The 18,196-nt window shown below is 40.9% G+C and overlaps 2 protein-coding genes across 2 annotated transcripts; one reads left to right on the top strand and one right to left on the bottom strand.

Annotated features, from left to right (window-relative positions):
• Positions 1-1,108: 1,108 nt before the first annotated feature.
• Positions 1,109-2,261, top strand: LOC130135957 (abscisic stress-ripening protein 1-like). Its single transcript, XM_056305864.1, has 2 exons — positions 1,109-1,352; positions 1,830-2,261. The coding sequence occupies exons 1-2, from the start codon at positions 1,200-1,202 to the stop codon at positions 2,010-2,012; spliced, it is 336 nt and encodes a 111-aa protein (XP_056161839.1). The 5' UTR covers positions 1,109-1,199; the 3' UTR covers positions 2,013-2,261.
• A 14,597-nt stretch (positions 2,262-16,858) lies between these two features.
• LOC130135981 (B3 domain-containing protein At2g33720-like) lies at positions 16,859-17,835 on the bottom strand. The gene is made up of 2 exons (XM_056305897.1): positions 17,751-17,835; positions 16,859-17,634 (listed from the first exon to the last, which is right to left on the bottom strand). The coding sequence occupies exons 1-2, from the start codon at positions 17,833-17,835 to the stop codon at positions 16,985-16,987; spliced, it is 735 nt and encodes a 244-aa protein (XP_056161872.1). The 3' UTR covers positions 16,859-16,984.
• Positions 17,836-18,196: the final 361 nt, after the last annotated feature.

Below are 18,196 nucleotides of genomic sequence, written 5' to 3'. Positions count from 1 at the left end.
AAAACCACTCAAACCTACTTGAATCGAGTTTCCTTTACGGGCTCCATCTCAAAACATATTCTCGACATATTACAATAAATATCCACAAGATTGGAATGTCCTCAAGATTTTCACTGTTTTTTCATTTCAACTCATAAAAATTGTCTGCCAGATAATTCGTATCCAAAATATGAAATCACTTCTAGAAAAGTTACTCAAACTATGAAACAAATCAAACTAGGAAATCACTCAAATGAGGAAATCTACTCAATTTAGGAAACCTACTTGGATTAGGATTCCTTTATGGCCTCAAACTCGACACAAGTATTCACAAGATTTAAACGTTTTCTAAATTTTCACTGGTTCCCACTTCAACTCAGGAAAATCATGCCAAATAATTTGTATCCACCCCATTTGGGAAAGCTAGTTAGACTAGGAAATCAATAAAACTAGGAAATCACTCAAATTAGGAAATATATCCAAGTTAGGAAATTTACTTGGATCAGGTTTCTTTTACGGGCTCTAACTTGAAACATTTTCTCAATATGTTACATCAAATGTCCACAAGATTCGTATGTTCTCAAGATTTTCAATGCTTCCCTTTTCAACTCATAAAGAAATGTTCAGCCAAATATTTTGTATCAAGAATAGGAAACCTTTTGAGGAAAGTTTTTTTTTTTGGTCTGTCTTTTTAGGAAAGTTACTCAAACTAAAAAATCATTCACACCTATTTGGATTGGGTTTTCTTTATAGGCTCAATCTAGAAACATATTCTCAGCACATTACATTAAATATCCACACAAGATTGGAATGTCCTCAAGGTTTTCGCTATTTCCTGTTTCAACTCATAAAAATCATCTGCCAAATTAATACTCGTCCACCCAAAATATCCCCCAACTAGAACCAAAAAAAGAAAAAGAAAAGTCTATCCCCTACTTTTTTTTTTTCTGTTTTTGGCATGACGTACAAACAACTGCTTCATCGAAAAAAGACAAAGTTGCGTCGAGTTGAACCCCGCCGACCTATCCTGACCGTCCATCACGCGTTTAAGGCCTCCCGCGTTGGCACATTGGATGTGAAACTTTGCCTGTGCCGACTCTCCCTATAAATACACCCCTCCCTCTCAAACGATCTCACAACACATACCTTACCCTTCAGCTGTCATCCTTTACCCGATTCATTGTCAATTCTAGCATCCCCCAAAGAAACAACCACCAACCATGGCCGAAGGACACCGCCACCACCACTTCCACCACCAGAAGGATCCCGCTGTCCCGGAGCCTGAGGTCGATTACAGGAAGAAGGAGAAGCACCACAAGCACCTCCAGCAACTCGGTGAACTCGGTGCCGTCACTGCCGGCGCTTTTGCCTTGGTAATAATTATCATATTCTTCTCAATCTTGCAATTTTTCCCCATTTTATATATAGATAAAATTCGCATCTTCACCTTATATACCTGAACCATCAGCTTGATCACAAGCATTGGATGCGAAGGATCTCGATTAGACTCGCATATTTCAACCGGACATGATGATGGCATGCCATGCGAGAATGGATCATCCTTATAAATGACAATAGTTTGAATTCAATCAATTTCATTCACCGATAAACTAGAGGAATAAGATTTCCCCAGAATTGGCTCTAACAAAAGACAGTTGTAATCCATAAGAGTATTTACATGATCAAATACTTCTGCTCAAAGTGAATAGATTATTATTTTTTTTGTTGAATTTATACCATGCTCAGAGCCTGTTTAAAAAAAGTGTACATAACTTTTTTTTTTTTCCTCTTTACCTTAACTCATTTTGTTTCATTCGCACAATTCCCAATTAATGATGTGCAAATTGCAGCATGAGAAGCATGAGGCCAAGAAGCACCCAGAGCACGCCCACAGGCACAAGATAAAGGAGGAAATAGCCGCTGCTGCCGCCGTAGGGGCCGGCGGGTTCGCCTTCCATGAGCACCACCAGAAGAAGGCGGCCAAGAAAGAATATGAAAAGTCTCATGGCAAGAAGCACCACCATCACTTCTAAACCATGGAGGATCTCCGCGTCTCTCTCTTCTTACTATGTGTCTTATTTATTTAATTTCATTTCTCTAACCAAGTACGCTTGAAGATCAGAGACCGCCCTCAATAGTTCCTGTACTTTGCAGAGGGTGGTTCTTGAATCTTGAAGCTGCTGCTGTGAATGCTTCCTGAGAGAGTGAGCCTGTGTGTTTGGGCTTTGTCTTGTACCGGTTGTATCTAGGGTGTGTAATAAAATTATCCTATGATGATCTAATTTCTTGCATTTATCATATTGTTTAGGTACAACGACTATATTGAATATTATTTACCGAAACCAATCAGCTCAGAGTCTCCGCTAGAATGGATCCGCACCCAGTTAGTTAATGTTAATTCACTATAAAGGGGTTGGGTGAAATTTAGAGAATCACCTGATCGCAATGTTATATACAATTATAATCCAAAAGTCATGTTAAAAAGCTGTGAATGATTGAGTCTCTAACGCGAGGACACGTACAAATTAGCAAATTTATCTAATAATAGTCCATCACGATATCTTCATTGTGACCACACTATGCGCGTTGACATTTTCCACTAATTTGGTGGGATCATGTGGGCACCTTTGTCAAAAAATGTGGGCGCATGTCATTATCATCATCCATTATTGTGAGATTTGCTAAATCAAACACCAGGTCATGCGAGACATGATCTCATACTGCTTACACCCGAAATGACTAGACCTTCGACTTGGACAAGCATATGAACAACACGGATGCAGCCCATATTAAGGTCAGCACACATTCAAAAGTTCGATGACACTCTCATCAATAAGCCTTATATCAAGAGACCTCATCGATAATTAAAGAACCTCATCGATAAGTGAAAAATCACATCTTTGACTTTGTCATAAAGATTTTATTATTACTCATACATTGGAAGCTTGCAACAAGACTCCTTGAGACAGCCTCAAACATTAGAAATATTTTACTTTTGATAGTTTCTAGTTTCTCTGAGCTTTAATAATTCCTAGTTTCTAGATTCGACTTTAGTCTTTTGCTTTTCTTTTATTTTGCTATAAAATGCCATGAAGTTTATGTAAAATCAAACTAAATTTGATAAATTAAACTTGCTTAGTGCAATTCTCTTGAACCTCGAAGAGTTCATTCCCCTTAAAAACCTAGAAGAGTTTTCATTCCGTCCTTAAAAAGTTGGAGCTTTTAAAGTCTACATCATTGAAGAGTTGCAGCCATCAATTTAGAAGAATTGATGCCATTTCAACTTCATTGGAGGCCTAGAAGAGCAACCACTAAAGTTCAAATCCCTTTTTTTGCATCCTGAACGTTCACGATCATCTACTTCCTTCCAAAATTGACAACTCTACAGAGCTTATATGAGAAAACTCAAAACACAAAAGTTGTAGATCCGGAAGTCTTCATTCTTTTGGCTTTGGAATCCGGTCATTCCGATCTATATCAACAAAGTCATGACCATTTTCCCGAACTAACGCATAACTGAAATTTATGCTCGTTTTTGTGACGGAATTTCTGTGTTTACAAGTCACTCTCTCGATCCTATTGTTTTAGTAGTCGACCTTGGGCTGCATCCAACATGTGGACATTGTTGAGAAAACCTCCTAATATATTTTGAAGTTGACAAAACTGTCCAAGAGTTATTATAAGTTTGACAAATACTTCTGAAGATTTTCTAAGTCCAGGAAATCATTTTCTGGAAGTTCAGACTTTACAAAGATCATAAGGAAAAGTCTAAGTTCTACACAGCAAAAGACAAAGTTCAGACTTTACATGAATCATAAGGAAAAGTTCAGATTTTATATCGCAAAGATAAAGTTCAGACTTTATAGACAACATATGAAGAACTTCATAATTGGAATCGAAAGGACAACCCATCCTGACTTAAATTCTAAAGGCGAGTCAAGAATCAGACTTTATCTAGATTTTGACGCTAATTCATAATCAACACAACGGCTCGTAATCTGACTTGGATTTCACAAATGAAAAGTCTTGATTGTTTCAATCCTAAAGGCTATTTTGCAAGGGATATTTATATAGCAAAATATCTTAATATGATTGACAATCAACAAAGACAAGTTTCCTTCTACACGTAGAAGCTCTTCTTATGGAAATCAAGGTTCTTGTTGTTTGGGCGACCAGATTCAATGGGATTCAGACTTTGTCGCTCAACGGCTACTCGATCATTTTTATTCAAATATGTCCAAGTTGAAGAATTGGAAGATGATCCTCTGAAGATTGTCTAACGGCTAGTTTGGAAATGGAGGAGTACAAAAGGAGACATTTTGAGGAGCGGAAGCAGAGACAAAAATCCAGAATCATCCATTCCAAAGTCTGAGCAAACTCCGACCAGTGTTACTTGTCTTTCTTGAACTAAAATCTATGATCTTGAGAGACCTTTTGTAAGAGTGATTAAGTAAGATAGAATGTCCTATCCTTCATAGAAGAATATCACTTAGAATCTATAATCTCGTTATTGATCATCTAGTTGAATCTAGCCAGTAGGCAGTCAGCGTGAGAGAGTGGACGTAGGCTTGATCTAAGCTGAACCACTATACATCTGTGTGCAAATTTTCTCTTCCCTATAACTCCTTTTATTGCACATTTATTTGTTTGTCATTCAAAGATTGATCAAAATCTGAACATTGTTCAAACTTTACTTGAGATCAATTACTTCCGCATTAAAATTAATCAAGTAGCATTCAAATCACCTATTCACCCCCCTCTAGGTGATATTTGCTAGTCTCATCACACATAAATAATCACGTGACTAATGTATGAGGATTATCATGCACCTGATACCTTGCCGTCGATCATAGGGATTAATATTGATATTTACAATTAGTATTGACACACATCGGCGGTGCATATCAACAAAAATTGACAATTAGTTGTTGATATACGATGGAAAATTGCTGATAACTATCGATATGGGCACCGATGAGTGAGGGACAGCAAGCCATCAAAACACTTTGGAAGCATGAAGAACATAGGAATGTGGTTACAAAGTCAAGATCACAAGGAATGGAGCAATTGAGGATCGAAGAGCAATCAGCAGGTATATTTCGTATATTTTGGAGGACAATTACATAGAAGCGGGGTTATAAAGCAATTATCATTTAGAGGCAAGATCATGGAATCACAAGATCACGAGGCAGTTACCGATGAGCAGTTACCACTTGGAGCAAGGCCATGGAATGGTTGTGGTTTGGAGCAAGATCATGCAATGACCAGCAAGAGCTGGCGTACGCTTTTGAAGGAACAACTGTTTAGGAACAAGACTAACAGATGTAGGCACAAAACTTTTGGAACTGGAGGAGCATGGAGGTAATTGTTGAAAACTGATCAAGAAGAGTGCAACCACTGAAAACTACTAGGAAGTGGTTATCACACAACTATTATAATTGCCATTAGTCATCTACTAGGACGTCCCTCGCACTAATCAAACAAATTTACTATCTTTTCAGTACCTTTATCTTCTTGCACTGTAGTTTATTTCCTAGTTGTAGATTTTAGGTTCGCGTCATCAATTAAATTCCGGTGTGCATCTTTATCCTAAGTGCTATGTTGTCGATTAAATTCCGACATAATATCTTTTTTTTTATTAGGCTGTGTTGTCGATTATGTTTTGGCATGATTTGTTTACATCCAGTTACTTCATCAAGTCTATATCTTTCGGACCTTGTTGTCGTTTAAACTATGGTACGGTTTGTGTTTGTACAGTCTTGTTCTTATTTAAGTTGTTGGTTTCTTTTGCTTGTGATATCTCCTATCCAGAGTTGGCACAAAACCCTGATTTCCTTAAATAAAAATCGTAACACGATTTTCAGTGAATGATATTTCGTCGCAGGATAAATTCTGGCAAAAATCCTTTCGACATTCTTGGTGGGACCAGTGTGGCTGATTTGAGACAATACTATGTCACGTACGAGGAATCAAGTTAATCCCGACAATGTTGGTGATAACAGTTCACCACCATTGCTTGACATTGAAACGGTATGATGTTTTGAATCATCAAATGCACATGTGGTGGCAAATCAAGCACAAGGTGAGATGTCGACATTTCAAGGCAACTCATCAACAAGAAAAGGAGACAATTGGAGCCTAGCTTAGTGATGATGGCTACCATGAGGAGGATTTTTGACAAGCATCATAATAATTCAACTAATTATATGGTGAAGTACATTGCTGATGTAACTAAGCCGCTGATCGTTAATACTCTCCATGAATCTGCAAGTGACCAAGGAACTTCGAGTAATTCTGTTCAAATGCAAGTCTGCCCTGCTAATCTTACACCTTCCTGGTATCTTCCTCCATCCACTGCTACTCAAATTACATTTCGTAATGTAAGATAGGTTATACCTCCCCCACCACTACTTATGATTTTGCAAAGGGCTGAGACCCTCATTATGACCCAGACCTGTGGGAGAATGTTTACCAATGGAAATAATTTGCCAAATCATACTCAAGTTAATTTAGGTGGAAACAATAGTGGCAATGTGACAAATCATAGCACTCAACAAAACATGCCATTACAAAATATGGAAAATGCGCGACCAGTCAACGTAATGCTACAACCCAATGTAGCACCTATGTTGTAAAGGCCCAATGCTGTCATCAATAACCAAGGCAGACTACCAACCTCGCCTAAAAGGTAGGACGTTCCACAATTATCACAACCAATCCCACAACCATTGCCACAACAATTACCACAATCAACACCAAAACCATTACCATAGCCATTTCCATAACAGTTACCACAATACTTAGCACAATCACTGCTGTAGCCTGTTCCTTGAGCATAATCCGCTGTGGTGCCTGTTGCGATGATTCGTGGACAAAATCAGCACAATACTCAACTAATACTTGAACAGATGATGCAACAATATGGGAATTATATGAAATATGTCAGACCTGTGTAGAGAAAACTATACTCGGACTTGATGGATATAAGACCCCATCCGAGAGGTTTCAAGATACCTGAATTCAACCTTTTTTCTTGGTGAAGATTATCAATCGACATTGGAACACGTTAGCCGATTTGCTGCTATGTGTAGCGATGCAACACATGGCAATTGTTGGAAATTAAGATTGTTTCCATTATCGTTGTTTAAAACCGCTCTTACTTGGTATATAGTATTAACAGCTAACTCTGTTCACTCTTGGGAACAAAATGGAAGCATTGTTAGTTCCAGAGGTCTATTGTTGATGTAACTGTCACAGATCTGGCGATTATGAAACAACAAAATAATGAGTCGGTAGATCACTTCATATCCCAAATTAAGAAAGCAAGAAGTAGATGTCTTTTGCCACTATAAGAAAAGTCTTTCGCCCAAGTAGCCTTTGGTAGCCTAAAGTTCTCTATAAGGGAAAGAATGGAAGGGTGGCCATATAACGACCTTTTCCAATTGGCAATCGGGGCAGTCAGGCACGAGCTCTTGAAAGAGAAAGAAAGAAAGCTTGGTAAACATGATGTGGCCTTTGTGGAAGGGTAGGAGCCTAAAGATAACCTAGATCAATGAGAGTACGTTGAGATAGCTGTTTTGTCAAGCACTGAGATTAGCTAGAATTAAAGAAAAGATGAAAGAGAACATCACTGTGAAGGCAAAAGACACTCAGTATTACTCGTTCGATGTAGGCAACATGGACGAGATTTTTGACATGCTTCTAGCTCATGGCCAGATTAAGCTGACAGAAGGCCAAATCATACCAAGTAGAGAAGAATTGGCAAACAAGAAATATTGCAAATGGCACCACTCAAGGAGACATAATACTATCAATTGCATTATCTTTAAAAAGAACGTTCAGGAGGCAATTCGACGAGGCAAAAGTAAGTTCACCGATGAGAAAAACAAAGCTCCAATGGAGGTAGATGCTGACCCATTCCCTCTCATGACTAGGATGGTATCGGTGGAGTTCAAAGGTAGAAAACCACAACAACGAAACCTTTGTGCCCGATGTAAATGAGAAATAGGTCAAAACTACCATTCACCACCCAAAGGAAAGGCGCTACAAATGAGAGCCCCTCTGTAGAACACGAGGAATGGTCGTCGACCGAATTATACCAACAATCTTAATACAGTGGGTCAAACAAGTCTTCCTCTGGTATTTTGATCGAATTACCTACCCTAAGGGACAACTCGTGAAATAGAAGTCATTCATGCAAAGGTATGAAGAAGGAGACCCTAATATTAATACATTAGGAGAACCAACTAGTAAATTCGATTATTATGTCAACTATAAGTCACCACCCTCATATCCTCAAAATGTTACCCCTATGATAGGGAGAATGGTTTGATGGGCTACCTCCTGAAGGCACCGATTTATCTACACCCACCCACCGACAGACATTGAAGATACTTTATGATACATCGGAGAGCCAATGGTTTGAATTTGGAGAGGTACAAGGACCAAGGGGCAGCATGTGCATGACTCAGAAAAGAAAAATGCAAAAGAAGAAAACATGTTCGAGCTACAACAAGAAGTTGATCAGGTCCATATTCGTCAGGTTAGTGCAACCCTCATGGCAACTTACAAACCAAAGAAATTAAGGTCTAGGAATTTAGTTTGGAAGAGGAAGCCCGAGGAGTTAGCTCAAACCAATGTAGAGTCAAAAGAATCAGGATCTCGGAAGGAAGAGGAGTCTGAGTCAAGAAGACCTGCAGTTCTATCAATAGCAATATTGTAACATCCTGAATTCGACCCACTTTCGTGATCAATGAAATAGATGTTTATTTCTCATTTTATTTTAGTAAGTCTCGCATGGAACGGATCCTTCTCGGGATACTGACCATTAGAGAATGGCTAACTAGGAAAACGGTACGTGGACCTAAGAACTCGACCGCGAATCGAGTCCGATTCCGAGAAACGACGAGGGAATATTTTGTGCCAATGTGGGCCGATCCAAGGAGGGTGACGGATTTGGTTTAGCCAACGACGTACGATCGGAACGCGGGTGATTCCGCACGACCGAGAGTGCGTGTGGCAAACAATCCCGAACTTATTCCGAATGATCGCGACCCCTCGGAACTAGCGATAATCTTCGCGTTCTCTTGGAAGTCGAGACCGTCACGACTCGAGTAATCCTAAGTCGATACGCTAACCCTTAAACAGCCGCCCGTTAGTGAGAGACGCTAAAATCGCATTTGAGCGAAATTGATCGTGGAATTGAATCCGAACTTGGATGGCAAATTTCTCGAAGTGTCACGACTAATTTATTTGGACGATGTCACATGAGCGTGGCCAACCTCGAGATTGCCCGGATTAGTCGAAAAGTGAAAATTTGGACCGGGTGCGAATTTTAGCTAGTAGACCTCCCTCTGGGTTTATTTTATTTAGTGTCTATCTAGTCTTTTTTTTGATTTTGAAATTCGGAATTTTCGTGGCCCTTGGATCTAGCTTGCCCAACAAGACCAATTGTGAGCCCTTGGATCGTACTTGATTGGTATGTTGACTTTGCTCTCTCTCTCTCTCTCTCCCCGCCGAGCAGCCCCACGTTGCTGCTTCTGTTTTGCTTGCTGACTTCCTTTCCTTCTTTTCCGCTACCTCCCACGCTGCCCCTGCTTGTTGACTCCTGTTCTGCTGACTTTCCCACTCATTCATGTGACTGTTGCTATTGCTCTGCTGAACCCATGCTGTTCTGTTGACTTCTGCTCTTGCTGATCATGTTGGTTGACTGCTTCTACTCCTACGTTGCTTGCTGCTGCTTCTGCTTTCCCTCTGCTATGACTGACTGCCACTCATTCCCTTGTTGCTCTGTTGTTGCTTCTGCAGACTTTGCTTTGCTGACTCCTCTGTCACGCTGAACACCCATGCCACTACTTCTACTCTTATGTTTTACTTCCCGCTGCACCCTCACGTGCAGCTGCTGCTTCTGCTAAGCTGCACTTCTTCCATTTCTGCTTCTTGGCTTCTGTTGGGTCGCGGCTGATCCTTGGTCGCTGCTGCTGCTTTGCTACTGCTGCTGCTACTTTGCTGCTTCTTGTTCTGCTTCTTGGCTTCTTCTTGCTGCACGTCCGACCAGCTCACCTCATCACCATCTCGACCGCCTCTCTCTCTCTCTCTCTCTCTCTCTTCCTCCTCATTTTGACACCATCACCGCCACCATCATCACCCTTCGCCGCCCAGCTCAGCCGGAGCACCACCGCCCGCCGTTCACCGCCGAGCGCCGCCGTGAGGACACCGGAGCGCCGCCGCTGAACCGGGTTGATCCAGCTGCTGTTCGGCCCGTTTCTCTTCTTGTTCAGCCCACATTTGAAGCCTTAAATCTTGTGAGTGGAAACCCTAACCCTTAATTAGGCTTATGTGCACTTTAGACAAGGTTTAGGGGTTATTAAGGTATTTTAGGGGTTAATTAGTGTGGGTTGATTAGGGTTGATTTTGTGGCTGTTTTGGTGGTTTAGTGTGATGATTTAAATGTGGTTTGGTGGCCTAGAAAGGGCTGGTTGATGGCTGTCCAATGTGGACTTGATTTGCGCTAATATGTGGATTATTGTGAGTGCAATTGGTGGGCTGAGTAGTGGCTGTTTTGTGGTGATTTTAATGGCCTAATGTGATGGTTTGGAAGTGGATTAGTAGCCTAGAGTAGGCTGTGTAGTGGCTGTCCATTATGGCATTGATTGGGCCTTGTTCGGTTAATAAGTGAATTAATTGGGAAATGCCGAGTGCACCTTGAATTGCCTATGTAATGGCTGAATTGAGTGTGATTGATAATGGATTGTATGATGTCATGTTGAGTGTTTGATGTGGACGAGAATTGAGGAGCATGGCGGGCCTTAAGTGTGCTAAATTATATTGATTAATCGCATGAATTCGGGTGCCAAGTATGTGTTATGGCTAATTTAAATTGAGTGCCCGAGTGTAATTATTATGGCCATGAGTGTGCATATTGAGCATTGGCATAACATGTGCATTATGTGAGTATACACGATTGGCATGAGCATGTAATCGCCTAAATCGCCCTGAGGCGTCGTTTACGCGGGGTTCAGATAATAATTGGTGGATTGCGCTCGTGTGATCACATAAACCCTGAGGCGTCGTTTACGTGGGGTAATGAACCCGTCTTGAGGCGTTTAACGCGGGACGATGCCCGAATTACTAGAAGATGGCCAACCTGAGGCGTCCCACATGCGGGTTGTGTCATGAGCCTGATACATTTAACGCGGGCCGGAGATCGATTGATAAGTGATAGACCTGATGCGTGTTACGCGGGTCGGACTTGATGCGTTTTTCGCGGGTCGGTGAATAAATGGAAAGTTGACATGTGTGCAAGTGTGCAAGTGTGCAAGTGTGCGTGGAATTGTGCAAGCATGAGCATGACATTGGCAAGTGTGCGAAGAGTGCATAAACGAGTGCAAACATGCGTGTGGCATGTGACAGTGGCCAATTGACATGAGTATGTGCATTGCTGAGCATAGTATTATTATTATTATGTGCCTAACCTGTAAGGTCACTATATGCTTGATTTGGGCCCGAGGTCCTAAGTCGTGTAATTGAACAACTGTGTGTTTAGTTGATGCTTGTTCGGGAGGTGCATGTTAGCCTAATTTCTGTTTAGGGGGCCTACTCGCTGAGATTTATTCTCATTGTTGTTTAAACCGCACTTTTCAGACCCCCGACCTTGAGATGGTGGATGCGCCACTCCATTTTGGGATCCCGTATCGCATAGAGCGATCGGTGACCGAGCACCCCGTAGGGAACGGGGAGTCTTATATTAGGCATTTCATTGTAGTTTGGGTTGACGAGGGCGGGCCGCATTTCCGGGCCCATCCTTACCTCGCTTGGTATTTCCGGGACCAGTTCGGTACGCATGGACCCCTTTGGTCCTTCAACATCCCGTTCGACCTATATGGCCAGCTGGATTCGCAGGCTGCTGATGGAGAAGTTGTGAGTCCCGCTGCCACGTCCGAGGAGGATTCCGGCACCCGACCTATCATCATCGAGATGGATATCGAGTCCGAGGGAGGGGAGCCGATGGACTGGGAGTCCGACATCGAGCCGGAGCTAGAGCCCATGGAGCAAGAGTTGGAGCCGGAGGATGATTCCGGGGAAGAGTCAGTGGTCGTCGAGTCTGAGCCGGATTCGATGGATTCAGCTTGCGGACTTCATAGGAGAAATATGTGAAGTCAAAGGTATGTTCATTGCAAACTTAACTGTTGGGTCAAAGACGTTCCTTTTTTGTCGTCGAAGCTCATGGATCATATAGTTTGCTATTAGAAAGAGATTTGATTTAGGTAATCAATGTGTACAAAATTGACAAATTATCAAAATGTTTAGAATGACACAATTGAAAAGTTTAAGACTAAATTGGCAAATCGTCAAAAGATTTAGGATAAAATTGACATAATTGAAAAGTTTAGGACTGAATTGGTTATCATATAATAGCTTTAGGACTTTTTGGACGACTTTGCCGATCAACTGGAATGGGAGATCAAGCACAAGAAGACAGACCAAGAGGGATGTCGGTTTGGCCCTTTTTATTTTGACCTAATTGTTCGACAACCACCACCTCCATCACCATCTCGTCCCGTTCTTACTAGTTTTCCCTTGGGCCATCTCTTCTCTGCGCTAGAGCCGGAACCAATCCCACTTGGAGATGAAGCTAGTTCATAGATTGATAGTCTTATGATCTGTTTTGTCTTTTGATGTACACGGTTTAAATTTTCCTCACTATCCCATAAATGATGTTGTGCTACAGTTGTCATGTAGGTGTGGAGGATTTCTAAGTTGAATGAATGTTGTGTCGAATTTCCTCAACATGCTTGTCCTAAGTAAGGTAATCAAATTATACGTTAGATCACCCTTCAATGAATATAGATGGCTCAACTTATTTATAAGGCAAGCGTTAAGTTTCATTACGAAGAGAGGAACCAAGCATAGCAAGTGACGCGACAATTAATGTGCTACTTGTCCGAAATAATTACTGTTGTGACTTACTAAAAGTTGGCTCCAGTTGGAATCATTTTGATAGATTTAGGGATAAGATCAAGAAAAATTTCAAACTAGTATACCTGTTACAAATTTACTCCGAACTAATTTTTTGACCACCAAAAATCCTAAATTGATACACTTGTGATAAATTTACTTGCAACTAATTTTTTGACCACAAAAAATCCCAAATTGATACACTTGTGACAAATTTACCTTCCGTTAAATTGGATTAATACAATAAAAAATCACAAATTGGCAAACTTGTGACAAACGGAGGGGTAAAACCCCAAACCGATACACTCGTCAACTGCCACGTGTCATCCAAGTCATCAATTTGATGGTAAAATTTAATGGTAACTAACAGAGGGTAAATTTGTCACTGGTGTACTAATTTGAGATTTTTTTGTAGTCAAAAAATTAGTTTAAGGTAAATTTGTTACATGTGTATCAATTTATGATTTTTCAACTATCGGAGTTGGCCATGCCCAAAGTCGTTATGGGACTTTTTGTGAAGCGATAGCGCATTTAGACCAAAATGCCAGCCACTAGAAGTCAAAGATCATTACGTCGACATTAGCGAAATATTGAAGTCGGATACATTTTTGTGAAAGCCGGCCGTGTCTAGCCTTTCGAATGTAATTACTTTATTTTTATTAAACTATGGTGCTTGACCAAAAATTACTATTATATTTTATGGTTAGAAGAACAATAGTTCTAGTCGGGATATAATTATATCGGTATTTACAAAGGGCGCCCATCAAAATTTCCTCTTTAACTCTCTGTCGTACATTTTGTGCCTATATGATAACCTCAGAAATTGATCACATGTATAATCATGAATTTTAAACCTTCATTTCGCGAAATGGAAAAAAAAATTATTTAATAATACCCTTTATTTAAAAAGGTTAATACCACAAAAAATCCATAACTGGTACACCTATAAAAAACCCTAAACTGGTACACCTGTGACAAATTTATCCTCCCTTAGTCTCCGTTAAATTTTACTGTCAAATTGCTGATTTTGATAACACGTGATAGTTGACCAGTGTACCAGTTTAGAGTTTTATCCTCTGTTTGTTATAGGTGCACCAGTTTGTGATTTTTCGTGGTATTAATCTAATTTAACAAAAACTAACAGAGGGTAAATTTATCACAAATATACCAGTTTGGGATTTTTGATAGTCAAAATATTAGTTCAGGATAAATTTATCACTTATGTACCAATTTGGGATTTTTTGTGATTTAACCCTATTTAAAATATTGATCTATTATACACACATGCACATGTACCCGTACAAATATCATACCCCTCTGTCCCTCTCTCCCCCATCTCTCTCTCTCAACCTGCACAACAAATGTCATGAAGTCAAAGAGATTGTGTGTGATCAAGACCACCGGTCCAAAACTTCTTCATCAACCCCTCTCTCTCAGCTATCTACCATTTTTGGTTAATTACATTTTTGAAGAAATGGCCATGTTGAAGAGATGGACGCGAAACCGCTTTCCACAATCACTCGCTCCCATTTGAGAAATTTCGCTGCGCTGGAAGCTTCACTCTTAAGTCTCTCTCTCAGTTCCCTAAACATCACACTTGAGACACAACCCTCTCCATAGCCTAAAAACTGACCTAAAATGAACCATTTGATTTGTAGTCGGGTGGCAAAGGAGATGCTGATGCGAAGACTAAATGCTGGAAGCCCACCGGGAAGTCTGCCCTTCCCGCGAGTCGCTAGGACTTGAAGGCTGCCAACTGCGGTGGCAAGAAGAATTTCCAAGGTGTGAACTAGAACCTGTTAGGGAGATGGACGGCAAGGGTCCGAGATTCGGAGCAACGTGTACGGCAGTGGCTGGGCATGTATGAAACGGCCAAGGAATTCGCAAGGGCGTACGACAAAGCAGCACGAGAGCTACACGGAACGGACGCGATCACCATATTGGGATCCTACTGCTAATAGGTTCGATTTCAGCCTTCTTTGCAAGTTGAATTAGCGTCTCATGAAACTTACGAGTGATTAATTGAGTGACCATATCATTCAATTCGATTTAATCTTGAATTAGTATTTCTTTGTTCGGTGACTAAGGGGAAACTTTTTTACCTTTAGAGAAAGAATCTTAGTGATGGAATTTTATTGTTATATGTAATCAAGCTATCTGTATTTTCCCCTAGAAATTCAAGTCTTGAGTGTTTCTTTTGAAGCCCAGTTCTAACATCTTTAATTTTCGTGAGTCAGTTTCTTTCTCATTGTGGTGATATATGAAATTTTCCTGTTTTGTTCATTTTATTTATGTATGCCGATTATTATTTCAAATTTTAATTTTCAAAAAACATCTCCCAATCTTCTCAGGACATCACCGCCAATCTTTATTTTATATATGTAATATGTTTGTCCAGGAATGCATATGAATATTGTATTGTCTATCAAGACATACATTCTGATTGCATCCGGGTGTATGAATTCTTTCAATTCATTAATTGTGACTGTACTAATCCACAGGGCTAGATGTAGAGCATACTGCTGTTTTCTTTAGAGAGCAGCTCTTGTTGCAGCTTCTGACTTCGTTGAAGCATGTTGTGAAGACAAAAAAGCATCGGCAATCTTTGCCAAGTTTAATCCTATAAAGTAGATGTTCTACTATCAATGGAATGGATCATCCTCCATTGGGCATTGTCATGTCATGGCTTGCGCACACAATCTTATCCTCCATCATTGTGCGAAATAAAAATCCTGAAGACACTTTTGGTGTTGAGGGGAATGATTAGTGAATAATGTATTATCATAAGTGATTGCCAGTTAATGAAACTAAGATAAGAGAAGAAGTGCGATAAACAGCATATTGTATGAGCCATCTAGTCCGAATACAAAACATATCTGCAAACAGAAAAGCATCAGAAAGATGAGATTGACTCTGATTCACTTTCTCTAGATCCAGACTCTGGGATTGCTTCTGGAAAATTGAACTTCTTGTCAACAAAAAAGATGTTAGCAATTTGCAGGACTACGCTTTGGACTGCAACTTGCATGATTTACATTATCATTCGGAAGATACTTTGTCAAAAGGCACTATGTGTACTCCCAGAAAACTACGACCTCAGAAGCTAAATTGCTACAACAGCTAAGCTTGACGTTCTCAAGTCTAAACTGAATTCAAAGGGAATAGTCACTGGTAATAATCTCTTGCAAGATTGGCATACAATGCACAAGACAATGGAAAAGGATGTCATGTGTGGGAGCATATTGGACAGATTTTCACTGCTGAGCGAAAACTGCTCCTTTCTTGAGGTAGCCGGCTTAAAAGCCTCATCCCTCCCTTATCAATACGACAAAATATCCACCAGCTTCTTCTGATCTGTTGTATGGTTTTGGCAATTGTAATTTCTAGAAAGAGAGGTCTATGCAGAGCTTACGAAGTGTAAGACAATCTTTAGGATCTTTAAGACCAGGTGACTTCATGCCAGATACTTGAAATTTAGCAGACAATTAAGCTGTGCAGGCCAAAGCTGGAAAGCTACAAGAAGTTAACTTTGGCACCTTTGGATAAGCTATGCTAGATATGTTGTGTAAAAACTACATAAACTAATCAGCTGAACATCTCTGTGTAACAGCATATGGAGTCACGTTTGGAAAAGCATCTGGGCTGTTGATTTGGAGAGTTCAGTAGAAACATCTTGATGAAACAGTAACTAAAAACCAGCTTATGCATTCACTGTTGAGGTGAGTGCAAAATATCTTGGCAAAAGTCAAATGTTACTAGGATCATTTAAAATTTGTGCCCAGACAGGATTACAAAAGTCAAATGTTGCCAATCTACAATAATCAACTTTACCCATTCAAAGATATTTCCACAGTGAAAACTCACACATGAAAATTAAAGACCGAGAACCGGACTTCAATAGAAGCGGTCACCAAGAATTGAATTTCTGAGGGAAAATAGAGATAGTTTGATTGCATACAATAGAATTCCTTCACTAATATCCTTTTCTAGAGGTCAAAAATTTTCCTGTTGGTCACCTAACAAAAACAATACTAATTCAAGGTTAAGTCTAATTCGCCTTGTGAAGAAGGCTAAAGTGGAACTTGCTAGCACTAGGATCCCAATATATCCCGATCTCATCACCAGCCGCCAACCCCCTCCGTTTCGCAAATTCCTTGATCCAACCGCCCTTGAAGACGTAGGACCCAGATGACGCCCAGAACACGAACACCAGTTGATGCTCTGAGCATGTGTCCGCGTCCCTCACGATGACATCGGCCCCCTTGCCGCTCTCAACTTGCCTCACTATCTCCTCGCTCATCCATCGGAGCAAGTGGCTCGTCACAAAGTCCCACCCGATCAAGAGCCTCGACAGGTGGCCGAGATCGCTCTGTGTAAGCTTCTTCTTGATCTTATAAGTGTCGTAGAGCAGCACCAATTCTGTGGAAACGCCATTGCGTCTTTCATCCTCTGTATCACATCCTGAGGCCTCTTTCTTCTCCTTTTGCGTTCTATTGTACTTTGGCTTCTTCTCAACAATTAAGGTTTCAGCCCCTGTAGGTGAGGCCACGGATTTTCGCTTCGGTTGGGCGGGAACGATTTCTTGACGAGGGCCACCGACTTCCTTCCTGTTCTGATCAGGAGTGAGGAGGAAGAATTCGCGACCCACCACCACTCCTGCAGATGAATTTCTCTGGCCCCTTCGTCGCCATTCTTCTCCTGATCGTGCAGATAAGAAACACACCATCAAGAGCCTGTCAACGGCGGCAAGCGGACCACGCCTCTCAGGTGGTCGCCAATGGGTTTCTCCTTGTGATCGCGTGGATGCGAAGAACCCATGAACGGCGGCGAGTGGACCTCGTCTCTCAGGACGTCGCCAATGGGAGGCGATTTGGGGCTGAAGAAATCGATGAGCTTCATGGGTTTTCGGTGGAAGAAACAGAGAAGGGCTACGCAAGAACAACAGAGGGCAACACGGTGCAGAGGAATTTAGAGAGCGAGCTAGAGAGAGAAGACAACAACGTTGGAGTGAAGAGAAAGAGGCGAGGACATAGACACCGTTGGAATTGAAATGGGGAGCGACGTCATCAATCTCCGCAGTCAAGTTTAGCGAGTGCCACCGAGGAGTGTGGAATTCTTTCCTAATTTGAGTCAGGTTAAGATTAGTGCATGTGAGGGATTAATAAAATAGGAAATATTTTCAAGATTCAAGATTGATTTTCCGACGGAAATTAATAATGTCACAAATTCTGTAATTATATAAATAATGAATTGGAGATAA

This window comes from Syzygium oleosum, unplaced genomic scaffold (assembly GCF_021117445.2).
Source record: "Syzygium oleosum isolate NSW1041296 unplaced genomic scaffold, Sole_v2.1 Sole_v2.40, whole genome shotgun sequence".
NCBI classification, from domain to species: domain Eukaryota; kingdom Viridiplantae; phylum Streptophyta; class Magnoliopsida; order Myrtales; family Myrtaceae; genus Syzygium; species Syzygium oleosum.
The sequence above is the reverse complement of the archived record's forward strand: the minus strand, read 5'-3'. Positions and strand labels throughout refer to the sequence as shown.